Source organism: Rhincodon typus, chromosome 3 (assembly GCF_021869965.1).
Source record: "Rhincodon typus isolate 14 chromosome 3, sRhiTyp1.1, whole genome shotgun sequence".
Taxonomy (NCBI): domain Eukaryota; kingdom Metazoa; phylum Chordata; class Chondrichthyes; order Orectolobiformes; family Rhincodontidae; genus Rhincodon; species Rhincodon typus.
The window spans coordinates 127089105-127102943 of record NC_063334.1 but is presented as its reverse complement, the minus strand read 5'-3'; the positions used below and the strand labels follow the sequence as shown (position 1 = coordinate 127102943).

General features: G+C 46.1%; 1 protein-coding gene across 1 annotated transcript in view; it reads left to right on the top strand.

Annotated features, from left to right (window-relative positions):
• The first annotated feature begins 15 nt into the window (after positions 1 to 15).
• Positions 16 to 13839, top strand: part of cplane1 (ciliogenesis and planar polarity effector 1) — a 196667-nt gene continuing 182843 nt past the window's right edge. Inside the window, exons 1-9 of the mRNA XM_048594260.1 lie at positions 16 to 164; positions 3063 to 3198; positions 4677 to 4796; positions 5818 to 6050; positions 8484 to 8590; positions 9111 to 9267; positions 10070 to 10173; positions 10569 to 10751; positions 11367 to 11622. Coding sequence (XP_048450217.1) covers positions 84 to 164; positions 3063 to 3198; positions 4677 to 4796; positions 5818 to 6050; positions 8484 to 8590; positions 9111 to 9267; positions 10070 to 10173; positions 10569 to 10751; positions 11367 to 11622 — 1377 coding nt within the window. The 5' untranslated portion in view covers positions 16 to 83. The remainder of the gene's footprint in view (positions 165 to 3062; positions 3199 to 4676; positions 4797 to 5817; positions 6051 to 8483; positions 8591 to 9110; positions 9268 to 10069; positions 10174 to 10568; positions 10752 to 11366; positions 11623 to 13839) is intronic.

Below are 13839 nucleotides of genomic sequence, written 5' to 3'. Positions count from 1 at the left end.
CCCCACCCACCCCGGTGGCTGACATCCCCCGCCCCTGGTGAACAGGTACCTCCGAGTGAGGACCCGGACTCCCAGGTCCCAGCATGAGCCTGAAACTGGAGGTCCTGCTGTCCACCAGCATCAAACACAAGAAACCATGGCCTCGGCTTGACTGGATCGGAGAGGTAAGCACTGTGGGAAACTCAGGCCATGGGCACTACAATGTCACTGCTCAGGTCAGTCCCTCACTCTCACAACAGTTATTCACTTAGAAACCAAGGAGCAGGCCCTTCGTACTTCCTGCATCATTCAATACAATCATGGCTGATCCATGATCTCAATGTCAGATCCCTACTCTCTTCCTGTAACACTTAATGTCTTTAAATTCTAAACATTTATCTATCTCTTTCTTGAATATTCCTCAGTATCAGCTCCCACTGTTTTAGTTACTAGTATCTTGTGGACACCGTAATCGTACAGAACATAACCATGGGATGCAGGACACATGGTGTAAAATGGCTAATTATACTACTGTTTGCTCATCATATTAAAAATAATGAACTTAGAGGAGGAACTGTGATACACTAAACTTTTAAACTTCAAGAACAGTTTAGGAATTGAAAGATTAGCAATAACTCTTGCTGGAATAAATTGTTTTCTAAGATGAAAGAGACAGGAAGAAACTGTTACATAGGAAAGAAAAGCAATATGTTAATTAACCATCCCTGGGAAGAAGGAGTCGAAGCAACATAAGCTGTTTCCTGGGAGAGAGGAGGTAACACTGCTTGGTAACCTGCTGCCCTATGACAAATGGGCAGTTTGCTGAAGGAATGTCCTGGGTAAAGGCGTTATTTGCAGGGAAGTTGTGTTTTGAACAGACAGTTAATGCCGAATATAACAAAGAACAGAAAGCTACTCCTAATAAAAAAAAAGCAAGCTACAGACTTGATGACTCCAGACGTGTAATCAATGTTGTGGATGAACGGATGAAAAGAATCTTAAATAATGTGACATCAGAAACTTCACAAGGCAGAAAATCCTATAAGAATTCACCTTCAAGATTCTTCAGTAGCAGAACCCCAGAGAATAAAATGGCACATAGATCGATCCCTAGAGATCCAGAGACAGATGTTGTAGTTTGGAATTATAGCTAAATTCCACCACTAATCTGGTAATACTCAGTTTCATTCTGAGGCTTAATCTGCTTATTTGAGAGGTCTTATCTCATTGCTACATGCAATAAAATTTAAGTAATTGTTTCCATATTTGTGAGATTTCTTAATAAGTAGGTCGCTTGGGAAAATTTACACACCACAGAACAGAGTATAAAAGTAGGGAACTGTTGTGGTTGTTTGGCTTGCCGAGCTGGTTCATTGTTCCGCAGACATTTCACAGCCCTGCTGGGTAACATCATCAGTGCAGCCTCCGATGGAGCGCCATTGTGTTTTCCCGCCTGGCTTTTAAACTCTGGAGTCCATTGAGCTGGATTACCCCACTTCCGGTTTTCCTTCGCAGTGGAGTGTATATGGGGTTGAGTTCTATATGTTTGTTGATGGCTTTCTTCGTGGAGTACCAGGCTTCTAGGAATTCCCGTGCCTGTCTCTGCTTTGCTTGTCCCGCACACTCATCACGCTACCTTACATCAGGAATACGTCGGAACTAACCACAAGACTGCTACGACCGCTGGGCATCAGAGTGGCACACAAGCCCACATCAACTCTACGACAACTGCTCACCCGAACCAAAGGCCCACTTCCCACTATGGACAGGACCAATGTCATCTATAAGATTCCCTGCAGAGACTGTGACAAACACTACATCGGACAAACAGGAAGGAAATTAACAAGAGTACACGAACACCAATTGGCTACAAAAAGACATGACCAGTACTCACTCATCTCTATCCACATGGATAAAGAGAACCACCAATTCGACTGGGACAAGCAAAGCAGAGACAGGCACGGGATTTCCTAGAAGCCTGATACTCCACAAAGAAAGCCATCAACAAACACATAGAACTCAACCCCATATACACTCCACTGCGAAGGAAAACCGGATGTGAGGTAATCCAGCTCAACGGATTCCAGAGTTTAAAAGCCAGGCAGGAAAACACAACAGCACTTCATCGGAGGCTGCACTGATGATGTTACCCAGCAGGGTAATAAAATGTCTGCGGAACAACGAACTAGCTTGGTGAGCCAACCAACCTCAATATCTACAATCCAAGCTACATATCTACTCCAAAACCTTAAAGTAGGGAACTGTTGCTACCACTGTACCAGGTATGAGTAAGACTGCATCTGGAGTATTGCGTACATTTTTGGTTCCCTTTCTTGAGGAAGGATGTAATTGTATTGGAGCCAGTTCAGAGGAGGTTCACTAAATTGTCTCTAGAAATGAGGGATTTGTCTTATGAAGAGAGATTGAGCAGTTTAGATTTGTGCTCTCTGGAGTTTAGAAGAATGAGAGCAAATCTAATAGCTAAAAGGGATTGACAAAATGGATATAGAGAGGATGTTGAGAGATGTAGAGAAGAAATCTAGAACAAAAGGTTGTAGTTTTAGAATAAGGTGTGGCAGATCTAGAACAGATGAGGAGAAATTATTTCTCTCAAAGGGTTGAGAGTCTCTGGAATTCACGCGCCCAGAGTGCGGTGGACTCCAGGATACTGAATAAACTTAAGAAAGCGATGGACAGATTTGTAATTAGTAATGATTGAAGGGTGCTAGAGAGTGAGCAGGAAAGTGGAGTTGGCTGAGATGAGGTCAGCAATAATCATATTAAATGGCAGAGCAGGCTCAAGGGGCTGAATTGCCTACTCCTGCTCCTAGTTCCTGTGTTTCTCTAATGCTTCACTACTCTTCTGCTCACTGCCTCTCAACCTCTTTATCTTTGCCATTGATGCTTGGTTTCCTTCCCTCCCCCACCCCTGCTGCTGAATCTTGCTGTGCTTTCTGCCCCTCTCTTTTAGACAATCTGGTTATCTCTGTCGCTCTCGCTCTCTCTCTCTGTGACAGGAGTGTGATTCTCTGCATGATGGGTCCCTCACTATTGCATTAACCTCAGATGTTGTTTCTCTTTAGGAGAAAGAGGCTATTCTGCTGTCTGCCGACCAGCGCCTGACCATACTAACCTTAACAACAGGGAGGACCCACAGGAGGATACCGAAACTGCAACATTTGCTGAAGAACGTGCTGAGTGTTACCACCTCTGCTAATGGTATTTCGGAGAGAGCTATAAGCCAGGGTCATGCAGTATTTGTCCCCTGACATTGCACAGTCCAGCTCATGGAGTATGATAAGCCATTGACGCACTGGGATTATGTTCCCCTTTTAACTCAGTCCTAACTAACTCTCAATTCCCTGTGAGCAGGGATTGTGTTCCCTTTTAACTCAATCCTGTCTCTCTCGCTCTTGCTGTCTCTCCTGTTCGCTGTCTCAGTTCCCTGTGAGCAGAAATTGTGTTCCCTTTTAATTTGGTCTTGTCTCGACTCCTTGTGCACTGGGATTCCATTTCGCCTGTAACTGACTCCTGTCTCTAAGGTTTTCTCTTGTAACTGGGCCCAGTTTTGTAGCCTTGTTTTTGACGATTGCACCTTTCTAGTTCCCCATATCAATACCAGCGGAGCTCTTCACAGAGAGACTAACTAGATGTGCTAGGTTCCAGCCCCATTGCTGACTTTCAATTCACAAGGAGGCATTAGCCTAGTGGTATAATTACTCAACTATTAATGCAGGTAATGTTTGAATCCCACCATAGGAACTGGTGAAGTTTATTCAAGATTTTCAAAATTCACATTATTATTGAACATGTCTGGTTCAGTAGTAACCTTTAGGGAAGGAAATCTGCCATCCTCCTACTGTGTCTTCACACACACGGCAATGTGGGTGACTCAACATCTCTGTGGGCAATTAGGTTTGGAGAGTATTTGATGGCCAAGCCACATCCTATTAACGAATTTTTAAAAAATACATCTACGCTGACTCTCAAAGTAATTTTGCTGGCATTCCAGGGCTGTACAGGATGGGTTGGTGGGGGTGGGGGTGGGGGAGTGAGTGGGGAGGTGCAGACCCTCCGGTGGCTGTACCAAAAAGGGCAAGATGTTAGGTGCTTAAAAAAATACATGGCACCATATTGTACAATTGTAGGGCAGATATCATTGGTGTCCTAGCCAATAGTTATTCCTCAGGATCACAAAGTAAGATTACATTTGGTTTGTTGGAAATTGCTATGCACGTACTGGCCATGGTTTTTGCTACATTACAACACTGACCATCTTTCCGAATTAGTTCGTTGGCTGTAAATTGTTTTGTGATGTCTGGTGGTTGTGTTCTATAAGTTGAATGCTTGTATGTAATTGCCTGCTATTTTCACCACGCGAATTTGTGACTGTAAGTTAGAAATACCGTTGTGAAGGGCATTGAGACTGTTGAAGATTTGGTAAACACAAACTCCTGTTCTCACTGTTCTATCTCTCTCTGTTTTTCCCTATACACCCTGCATGGTTTTCCATATTCGCAATCTGAGCTTGTCTCTCTCTGAATCCTGTCACTGGTTTGAGATGCGAGTGGGCAGATTGTGCTTCTGTTTTATGTGGTGTGTTTGTGTGTACGTGGGTGTGTGTATGTCAGTGCCTGTTTGAATTGGGTTGTGTCAGTGCTCTCACTGCTCTGTTCTCTCTGCCTGTCTTTGTGCAGGTGCCTGGCTGCTGGGACTGCTGAGTTCGGGAGAGCTGTTCCTGTGGAAGAAAGATGCTGACTGTTTGAAGACTGTTGCGACAGTTGCCAGTGTGAGCACAGTAGCAGCAGCTGCCCGTGGTACAAAGCTTGTATTGTTTTTGCCAAGGATTTGAGGGATTGCTGGAAAGGGTAGGCTGAGTGGGGCAAAGCCAGTGCCTCCATAACCAGGTTAATGTGGTTCATTCTTAACTGCTCTCTGGGCAATTGGGAACAAGCAATAAATGCCGGGCAAGCCAGTCACACCCATATCCCATGATCAAATATTTTAAAAAGTTTGGATTGCACTGGTGCCCGTTCAGCTGTTCTGTGTTTGTGTGTGTAACACCCGGATGTGCCAAGCCTGAGTGCGAGCTAGTCATCACTCTCCTGTCAGTGACTCAGTGAAGAGCAGCAGCTCAGGCTGGTGTGTCACTGACCACAGTGATAATATCCCAAGTGGAGATTTCACTCCATCAGAAATGCAACTTCCTCATGCTTCCAGACATGTCCCTCCTGTCCACAGTGTGTGAGAGTTTTCTCTCGAGCCTGAGAATATTGTTGTCAATGCACAAAAACAAAGCTGCTGGAAAATCTCAGCAGGTCTGGCAGCATCTGTGAAGGCAAAAACAGAGTTAACGTTTTGGGTCTGGTGACCCTTCCTCAGAACTGGGCACTAGCACTGACGTACGAAGAGAGACTGGCTCAATTAGGACAATATTCGCGATAGTTTTCATGAAAGAGTTAGATATACTTCTTAGGGCTAAAGGGATCATAGGGCATGGGAAGAAAATGGCAACAGGGGACTGAATTGGATGAGCAGCCATGATTATGCTGAATGGTGGAGCAGGCTTGAAGGGCTGAATGGCCTACGTCTGCTCTTGTGACTGGCCTTTTCCTTGAGCTACTGCATGGATGGAAGTGAACAGGTCAGTAACATGATGTAATAATCAGCTTGTAAAAGGGACCGTTCACCAATCTGACCTTGGTCATTGGATAATATGGCTTCTTGACTCACACAGTTGAACTCATGGCTGCCTCATCAAATCTTACAGCGGTAAACTGACATGAAGTTGCTTTTGCTTTCTTCCTTGTGTCTCTGTTTGTCCACTCAATCTCTCAGAATCTGCTTCGAAGCCATTTCTGTTTGTTTCGAGGGATGGCAAGAGAGTCCTTGTGGCCAGTCAGGCTGGTGAAGTGTTCCTTTGGGAAAGTACGGAAGAGCGAGACTTGTCATCTATTCCGGATACTCAGTTAAGTGGCAGGTGGGCCCAGGTGATGGTGGATGAGAAAGTCAAACTTCCCCAAGCCGATGATAAGGAGAGCACAGTACATGCTGTCTTTCACACTGATGAGGTGAGTTAATTGCCATAGCAAACAGTGCAAAAGGCAAGCATGAGGGTTCATTGGAACAGAGAAAATAGGGCAGGAGTAGGCCATTCAGCCCATTGGGTCTGCTCCATCATCCAGGAGTGTTATAGAAATCAGCCTGTCATGTCCTTGCCAACCAATTCCATTTTCCAACACTTGGCCCATAACCTTGCACGTCTTGGTATCTCAAGTGTACATCTAAATACGTCTTCGATGTTGTGAGGATTTCTGCCTCTCCCTTCGGTAAAGGATTCTGGAACTTTCTGCCCATCATGCTCTGGGTGAAAATGTTTTTCCTCACATCTCCTCTAATCCTCTGGCCCCTGACCTTAAATCGATGACCCCCACCCCTAGTCATTGATCCCTCCATCAAGGAGAAGTTTCTTCCTGTCTACCCTATCTCTGCCCCTCATCATTTTCTATATCTCAACGTGTCTCCTGTCAATCTCCACTGCCCCAAGGTTTAAAAGCCCAGTCTATCCAAACCCTCTTCAAAATATAACTGTCCTCCTCGAGCACCTTCCTGGTCAATCTCCTCTGCACCCCTCTCCAGCTATCAAATCCCTCCCATCATGTGGATTCCAGAACTGAAACAATATTCTGGCTGTGGTCTAACCAACATGTTATACAGTTCCAGCTCTTCAATTCTGTGACTCAGCTAATAAAGACGGGTATCCCATATACAGCCTTAACCACTTTATCCTGATACCTTAAGGGACCGGTGTACATGCACACCTTGGTGCTTCCCAGGGTCCTACTGTTCATCATGTTTCCCTTGCCTTGGTTGTCCTGCCCAAGTGCATCACCTCTCACGGATCCAAATTGAATTCCACTGCCACTGATCAGTCCACTTGACCAGCCTGTTATATTCTCCTGAATCTAAGGCTATCCTCCTCATTATTTACCATCCTGCCAATTTTTGTGCCATCCGCAAACTTATTGGTCAACTCTCTGACATTCAAATCTAAATCAGTTGTATATATACCACAAACAGCAAGGGTTCCAGCACTGACACCTGTGGGACCACATGGACACAGGCTCCCAGTCATAAAAGCACCCCATAATCATCACCCTCTGCTTCCCGCAGCTCAGCCAATTCTGGATTCAGTTTGCCAAATTTCCTTGCATTGCCGTGGGCTCTTGCCTTCACTGGCAGTCTTCCACGCGGGACCTTATCAAAAGCCTTGCTGAAGTCCAAATCGACCACATCAAAGCATTGTGCTCATCTACACATCTTGTCACCTCTTTGAAAAATGCAATCAAGTTAGTCAGACATGGCCTCCCCTTAATAAACAATGCTGACTGTTCTTGTTAATCCCTGCCTCTCCAAGTGCAGCTTAATTCTGTTCCTTAGAATTGCCTCCAATAGCTTCCCTACCACTGAGATTAGACTGACTAGCCTGTAGTTTCCCGGGTTATCTCTAGTTCCCTTCTTGCATAATGGTACCTGCTGCCCCGGCATCTCTCCTGCGGCCAGAGAGGAATTGAAAATTATTGCCAGTGCCCCTGCTATTTCCTCCCTTCCCTTACTCAACAGCCTGGGATACATTTCATTTGACCCTGGAAACTTATCTACTTTTAAACTTGCCAGACCATTCAGAATCTCCCTTCTGTCATTGCTATTTTCTTTAAGTATATCACAGTCCTTCTCCCGGATTTTTCTGGCCCTGATGGCAGTAGCGAACACTGATACAAAAGTATTTGTGCAGAACCATATCTATGTCATAGAATCATACAGCACAGAGGAGGCTCTTTGGGCTATCTAATCTGTACTGCCAATGTTGGTCTATCTCTACACTCGTCCCACTTTACAGCACTGGGCCCATAACTTTGAATGTTATTACTCTAGTATATTGGCCCTGGCTTTAATTTATTTCAGTTACTCCCTTCTTCCAAATTAAAATATTCTTAAAAATCACGAACCAACTAAAACACCACTTTCCTGAGCTGTCCTTGTTTTGCTTTCTCAATCAGCAGACCCCTGAAGCTGCAGCAGGTAAACTAGGACTCCCTTTTCTCTGACTAGTTGAAGCTGAAGAATATCAAACGATAAACCACAAAAAACCTTACAAATTATGCACCAAAAAACAAACAAAAAAGTCTCTAATCATCTGTGCCAAATTCCCATCGTGCTTCAAGTTCCCCAAAACACACTAACTCTGGTTGTGTCTTGCTGGGTCGGTGCCTCACTCTTGCTGTAACCTCTCTGTTCCAACTGCTTGTGTGAAGCTTATTGAAATGAATGACCTCCCTGTGTTTGTATTTTCTGAATGAGCAGCTACTTCTCTCAGAGATCCTGATGTTTGGAGGAATATTTATGGTTTGTGTCACACCTCATTTTGTAAGTGCAGGCTGACTGCACTCTGACACTGGGCGATGATAGTGCATTGATCAATTGCTGCTTCTGTTTGTACATAGGAGCTGGGGGATTGCTGCTTCTGTTCCTTTGTCTTTACATGTGGAGAGGTCCTGGTGCTGACCACACTGAGAATGAAGTGGTTTGAACAAGTGGAGAAGTGCACAAGGTGAGAGATTTCGTAATGTTCGCAGCCCCGTAAGAAGTATATGTGGATGTGCATGTGTCTGTATGTATGAGTGAATCTTTATATGGATATGTTATTGCACATGTTGGTGTGTTTTTCATTTGTCCGTGTTAATGTGTGCATGTGGTAACAGGTTTGGTGGATGTTACTGTGTATGCGCACGTCTCTCAATGGGTATGTAAGCTATTAGCCAGAGCATGCGCCCGCCTCTCCTTAGGCACCCGGAGCGTGTGCGCCTCCCCTTGGGCACCCGGAGCGTGCGCGCACGTGCGCCTCCCCTCAGGCACCCGGATCCCTTGTGTGTGAACATCTGGGAACCTAAAGTCCATGCACAAGTGCTCTGGATATGCTTTAGCCGGTATTTGGCAGGCATACACGTGGTATATTGTGTGTAGAGTGGAGTTGTGTGTGCTGTCCTGTTGCTGTGTGATGTACTTTTGACTCTGCTGGTCTCTGTTTCAGTGGTTGTTGATTAGCTTCACATTTGCCTCTTTCTTTGCAGTGCCATCCCATTCTGTGCCCATTGGGTGACACAGACACGCTCACTTGGAGCTCTGAGCCCAGTGTGCACTGGGGTGAAATCAAGAGGGGCACTGTTAGCAGCTTTCTCCGGGGACGGCCTGGTGCTTGCAGTCATCATCAATCAGAATGATCCCAAGGTTACTTCCTTATTCTTTCTCTGGCTGGTTCTGTAGCTTCTGATTATCACAATCTTTTCTTACTTAATGCTTTCTTACTTTGCCGCTCTGTCCCTCCCCCACCGCCTAGTACTTCATCTTGCCCCCACTTACCCATTCAGCCCCTCATCGAATCTGTCCTGATTTGCGGTTCCCCAGGCAGCTGCGGGCTGATCCTCCCCTCTCCACATCACCGTCTGACTGGGAAGGTGCTACAGCAGCTGCAGGCTGATCCTCCCCTCTCCACGTCACCGTCTGACTGGGAAGGTGCTACAGCAGCTGCCTTCACCACATTCACTCTCTTGGACATGGGCGCGTGGATGTGCAACTGCTCTTGAACAATACACAAACACACGTGTGTGTGCACACATAAGCATATCTGCAGCGGTTAAGCACCCCACCAGGAGACTGCTTCCTTCAACAGAGAACTTAAGTGGATCAGGAGAAAAAGTTTCTTCTGTAAACATTCCACCTCAGGTGGAGACATACCGGAAAATGGCCAGAAACGCAGGCCATGCAGTCAATGATGGGGTCAGAAGTCTAGGGGCTGGTCCTCAGTGTCTAACTATCCGTACACAGCTGCAAGCACTGATCTCCCTCTGTGTGTGCATGTGCTTGTTTGCCCTATGTTTGGGCACACACGTATGTGGCTGGGTGCAGCTTGTGTGAGTATGTGTTTGCACATCCATTCTGGCCTCTCTGTGCCTGCTCACCTCTGTACTTACCTCTCTGGTCTTACTGAGTGGCTGCTTACCCAGGGCCTGTTTTCTCTCTCATTTATTAGGCTACCCAGGTGCTGTTTGTGAACCCACTGAATGATGTGACAGTGTCGAGCAGCCTGCGAGGCTGTGGCAGCAAAGGGCAGCCTGTGCCAGTCAGGTTTCTCAGGTAGGTCAGCACATCACTCATTGGAACAGGGCCTGCTGGGCTCCTGGGCCGACTTCGGAACAGAGGCACTGTTTCAGTTTCAGCGCGTGGATGCCGTATTGTCTATTCATTGGTTTTTTTACTGTCATGACTGATGGCCGGTTTGGCATTGTCTTTATTCACACTCTGTAACTGGGGGCCACCAATTCTGCACCTCCCCAAATCCCTTACACCCACCTTAGCCCCTCACTCCCTCACCTAACCCCCCAACTCCCACAAACCAGGAGGTCACAGCTCCCCACCTCTGAATCTAGAATGTCATGTTCCATTCTCCAAACTGAGCAGTTGAGATGGTGTGAGCTGACCCAAGATTTCCTGCAATGTTGACAGTGAATTGTTTGCTCTTTGCTTCTCAGATCTTATTGGGTTGGTGCAGTGAGCTGGACACATGATGGCCTATTCCTGGCCTGTATGCTGAAACGTGGGGCCTTACTGTTACTGTCCCGTCTTGGCGAGCTGCTATCCATCACTACATTTGGCTGCTCCGTGGAGTTTGGGCCAGCAGAGTACATCCCACTCCATCCATTAATCACCTACAGGTAAAGCCTGCAGCTGCCCCTGGACCAACTCCCAATGAAATTTAGCCATTTCTTTGAGGGAGCTAGTAACACACAGCCTGCATCAACAATGCAGTGGGAACTCTACACCTGTCCGGTTTTAGCATGAAGCAGCACTGTCTTATCTCAATCACAATGTCAAGTGGAGAATACCCACATCAGGGGCATGAGCACAGACTGCATGCTGACATTTCCATTGCACTGCCGAGGGAGTGCGGCACTGTCAGAGGGTCAGTGCTGAGGGAGCTCTGCGCTGCTAGAGGGTCAGTGCTGAGGGAGCACAGCAATGTGGGAGGATCAGCGCTGAGGGGAGAGGGCACTGTCGGAGCGTCAGTGCTGAGGGAGCGCCGCACTGCCAGAGGGTCAGTGCTGAAGGAGCGCCGCGCTGCCGGAGGGTCAGTGCTGAGGGAGCGGGCACTGTCGGAGGGTCGTTACTGAGGGAGTGCTGCTGAGTACTCTCTGCTGTACTGCCCTGGGAGAATTTAATGGGGTCAGTATGGAGGCTATTTTACTCTGTCTAACCCCATGCTGTACCACTCATGCAAGTGTTTGATTGGGTAGACAGAGTGTTTAATTGCATGTTGCAATGTTTTTCAGACCACCTCAGTCCCTGCTTCTGAGCATCGAACGTACAGGATCTGATGGCACTCCTACCTCTGAAGATGACCCAATCAATCAATGGTTTTCTGTGGCAGCCCACCCTCGCTTACCCTACCTCATTGTGTCTGATGGTTACATGTTTACCCTGATGCGTTTTGCAGCGAATTATTCTGCATCGTCTGTTTTAAAGACCGTTCTTCTGGAGGTGACTCAAGATCTCAATGATGTGCGACACTCACTAATGAGCTCTGAGGTACGGAATTTGTGGTAACCTTAAATTATAAGATAACATACAGCAGTGTGTCCCCAAAGTATTGATACAGTTGATTTATAGTTGTCCTGAGATAGAGTAAAAAGTATTGTTTTGCATGCTAACCAGGCAAATCATATCTTACATAAGTACATCAGGGTAATAGAACAGAATGCAGAATATTGTGTTACAGCTACAGAGAAGGTGCAGAGAAAGATCAACTCTAATTTATTAGAGGTCCTCTCATAAGTCTGATAACAGCAAAGAAGCTGTTCGTAAATCAGTTGGTACGTGTTTTCAAACTTTTCTATCTTATGCCCAATGGAAGAGGGTGGGAGGGTGTATTACCAGGGTGGGAGAGATCTTTAGGCAGTGGGAAGTGCAGACGGAGTCAATGGAAAGAAGGCTGGTTTAAGTGATGGACTGGGCTGTGTTTACAATTCTCTGTAATTTCTTGCGGTCTTGGGCAGAGCAGTTGCCATACCATGCTGTGATGCATCTGGATAGAATGTTTTCTATGGTGCAGATATAAAAATTGGTAAGAGTTATTGTGGACATGCTGAACTTCTTTGGCCTTCTGAGGAAGTAGAGGTGTTGGTATGCTTTCTTGAGTGCAGCATTGACGTTGATGTACCAGAACAGATTGTTGGTGATCATCACTCCCAGGAACTTGAAGCTCTTGACCACCTCCACCTCAGCACCACTGATACAGACTGGGGTGTGCCCTCCGCTTGGCTTCCTGAAGTCAATGTCCAGCTCCTTTGTTTTGCTGACATTGAGATTGTTGTCTTTACACCATGCCACTAAACTCTCTATCTCTTCCTGTACTCTGTCTTGTTGTTCATAGAATCATCGAATCCCTACAGTGTGGAAACAGGCCATTCGGCCCAGCAAGTAGACATCACCCTTCCAAAGACCATCCCACCCAGACCCATCCCCCTATCCTTTCCCTGTAACTTTGCATTTCCCATGTCTAATCCACCTAACTTACACGCCTCTGGATGCTACGGGCAATTTAGCATGGCCAATCCACCTAGCCTGCACATCTTTGGACTGCGGGAGGAAACCGGAGCACCTAGGGGAAACCCACGCAGACACGGGGAGAATGTGCACACTCCACACAGACAGTTGCCTGAGAGTGGAATTGAACCCTGGTCCCTGGTGCTGTGAGACAGCAGTGCTAACCACTGAGCCGTAGATCTGATCTACGGTGGTATCATCAAATTTGTAAATGGAGTTAGACTGAATTTGATGATATTGTCACGAGTGTATGAGGAGCACAGTAAAGGGCTGAGTACGCAGACTTGCCTAGTACTGGTGTTGTGCATCATTGTGGAAGAGGTGTTATTTGCTTATCCTTACCCATTGTATTCTTTATTTTCTTATTAGTTTTACATTCTGTATTCATTCCTTGGGCTTGCGTGTCGCTGGCTGGTCAGCATTTATTGCACTCTATTGTGATTAATATTGTCATGTAGTTGCCCTGGAGAAGGTGTTGGTGAGGTGTCTTCTTGTATTGCTGTAGTCCACGTGCTGTAGGTAGGCCCACAATGCCCTTACAGAGAGAATTCTAGGGTTTTGACCCAGCAACAGTGATGTATTTCCAAGTCAGGATGGTGAATGCTTGGAGGGGAACTTGAAGATGACAGTATTCCCATTTGTCTACTGCCCTTATTCTCTGACAGGAAGCCACACATGAAGTAACCATTCCAAAATTCTATGATGGGATTTAGTGCTCTAAACGAGGTCTGTCCAATCCTCTCGAGGTAAAGTACACTATTCGCTCCACTGTTGTGATGATTTTGCATTCATGGATACTTGGATCTGTTTTCGGCTGCACCACCATTTGGAAAATGTCCGAGTTTTTGTTTCTCTGATCCAAGTGACAAAGAGCTCATGCTCTGAAGCCTTTATCTGTTCTTTATCCAGGTCCTTATTACATATGGTGAAAAAATGAGATCCAGTGTAGGTTCCTTGGATACATCAGTTGCCACAATCCACCTATCTTCGACCAGGTCTTTGTCTTGACTCTGTGTTTCCTTTCTCCCATGCTGAAGATTCACGTATTATAGAAAGTTCATTTAATTTCATGCACTTCGAGTTGTATTCTTGTCTAGAACTTTATCTGATGACTTTTGGAAAGTCATACTGAAACATCCTTAGGGACTCCCTATCTGGCATGCTAGTGAGCAGCTTGAGAAATGTCCAAACCAAAAACAG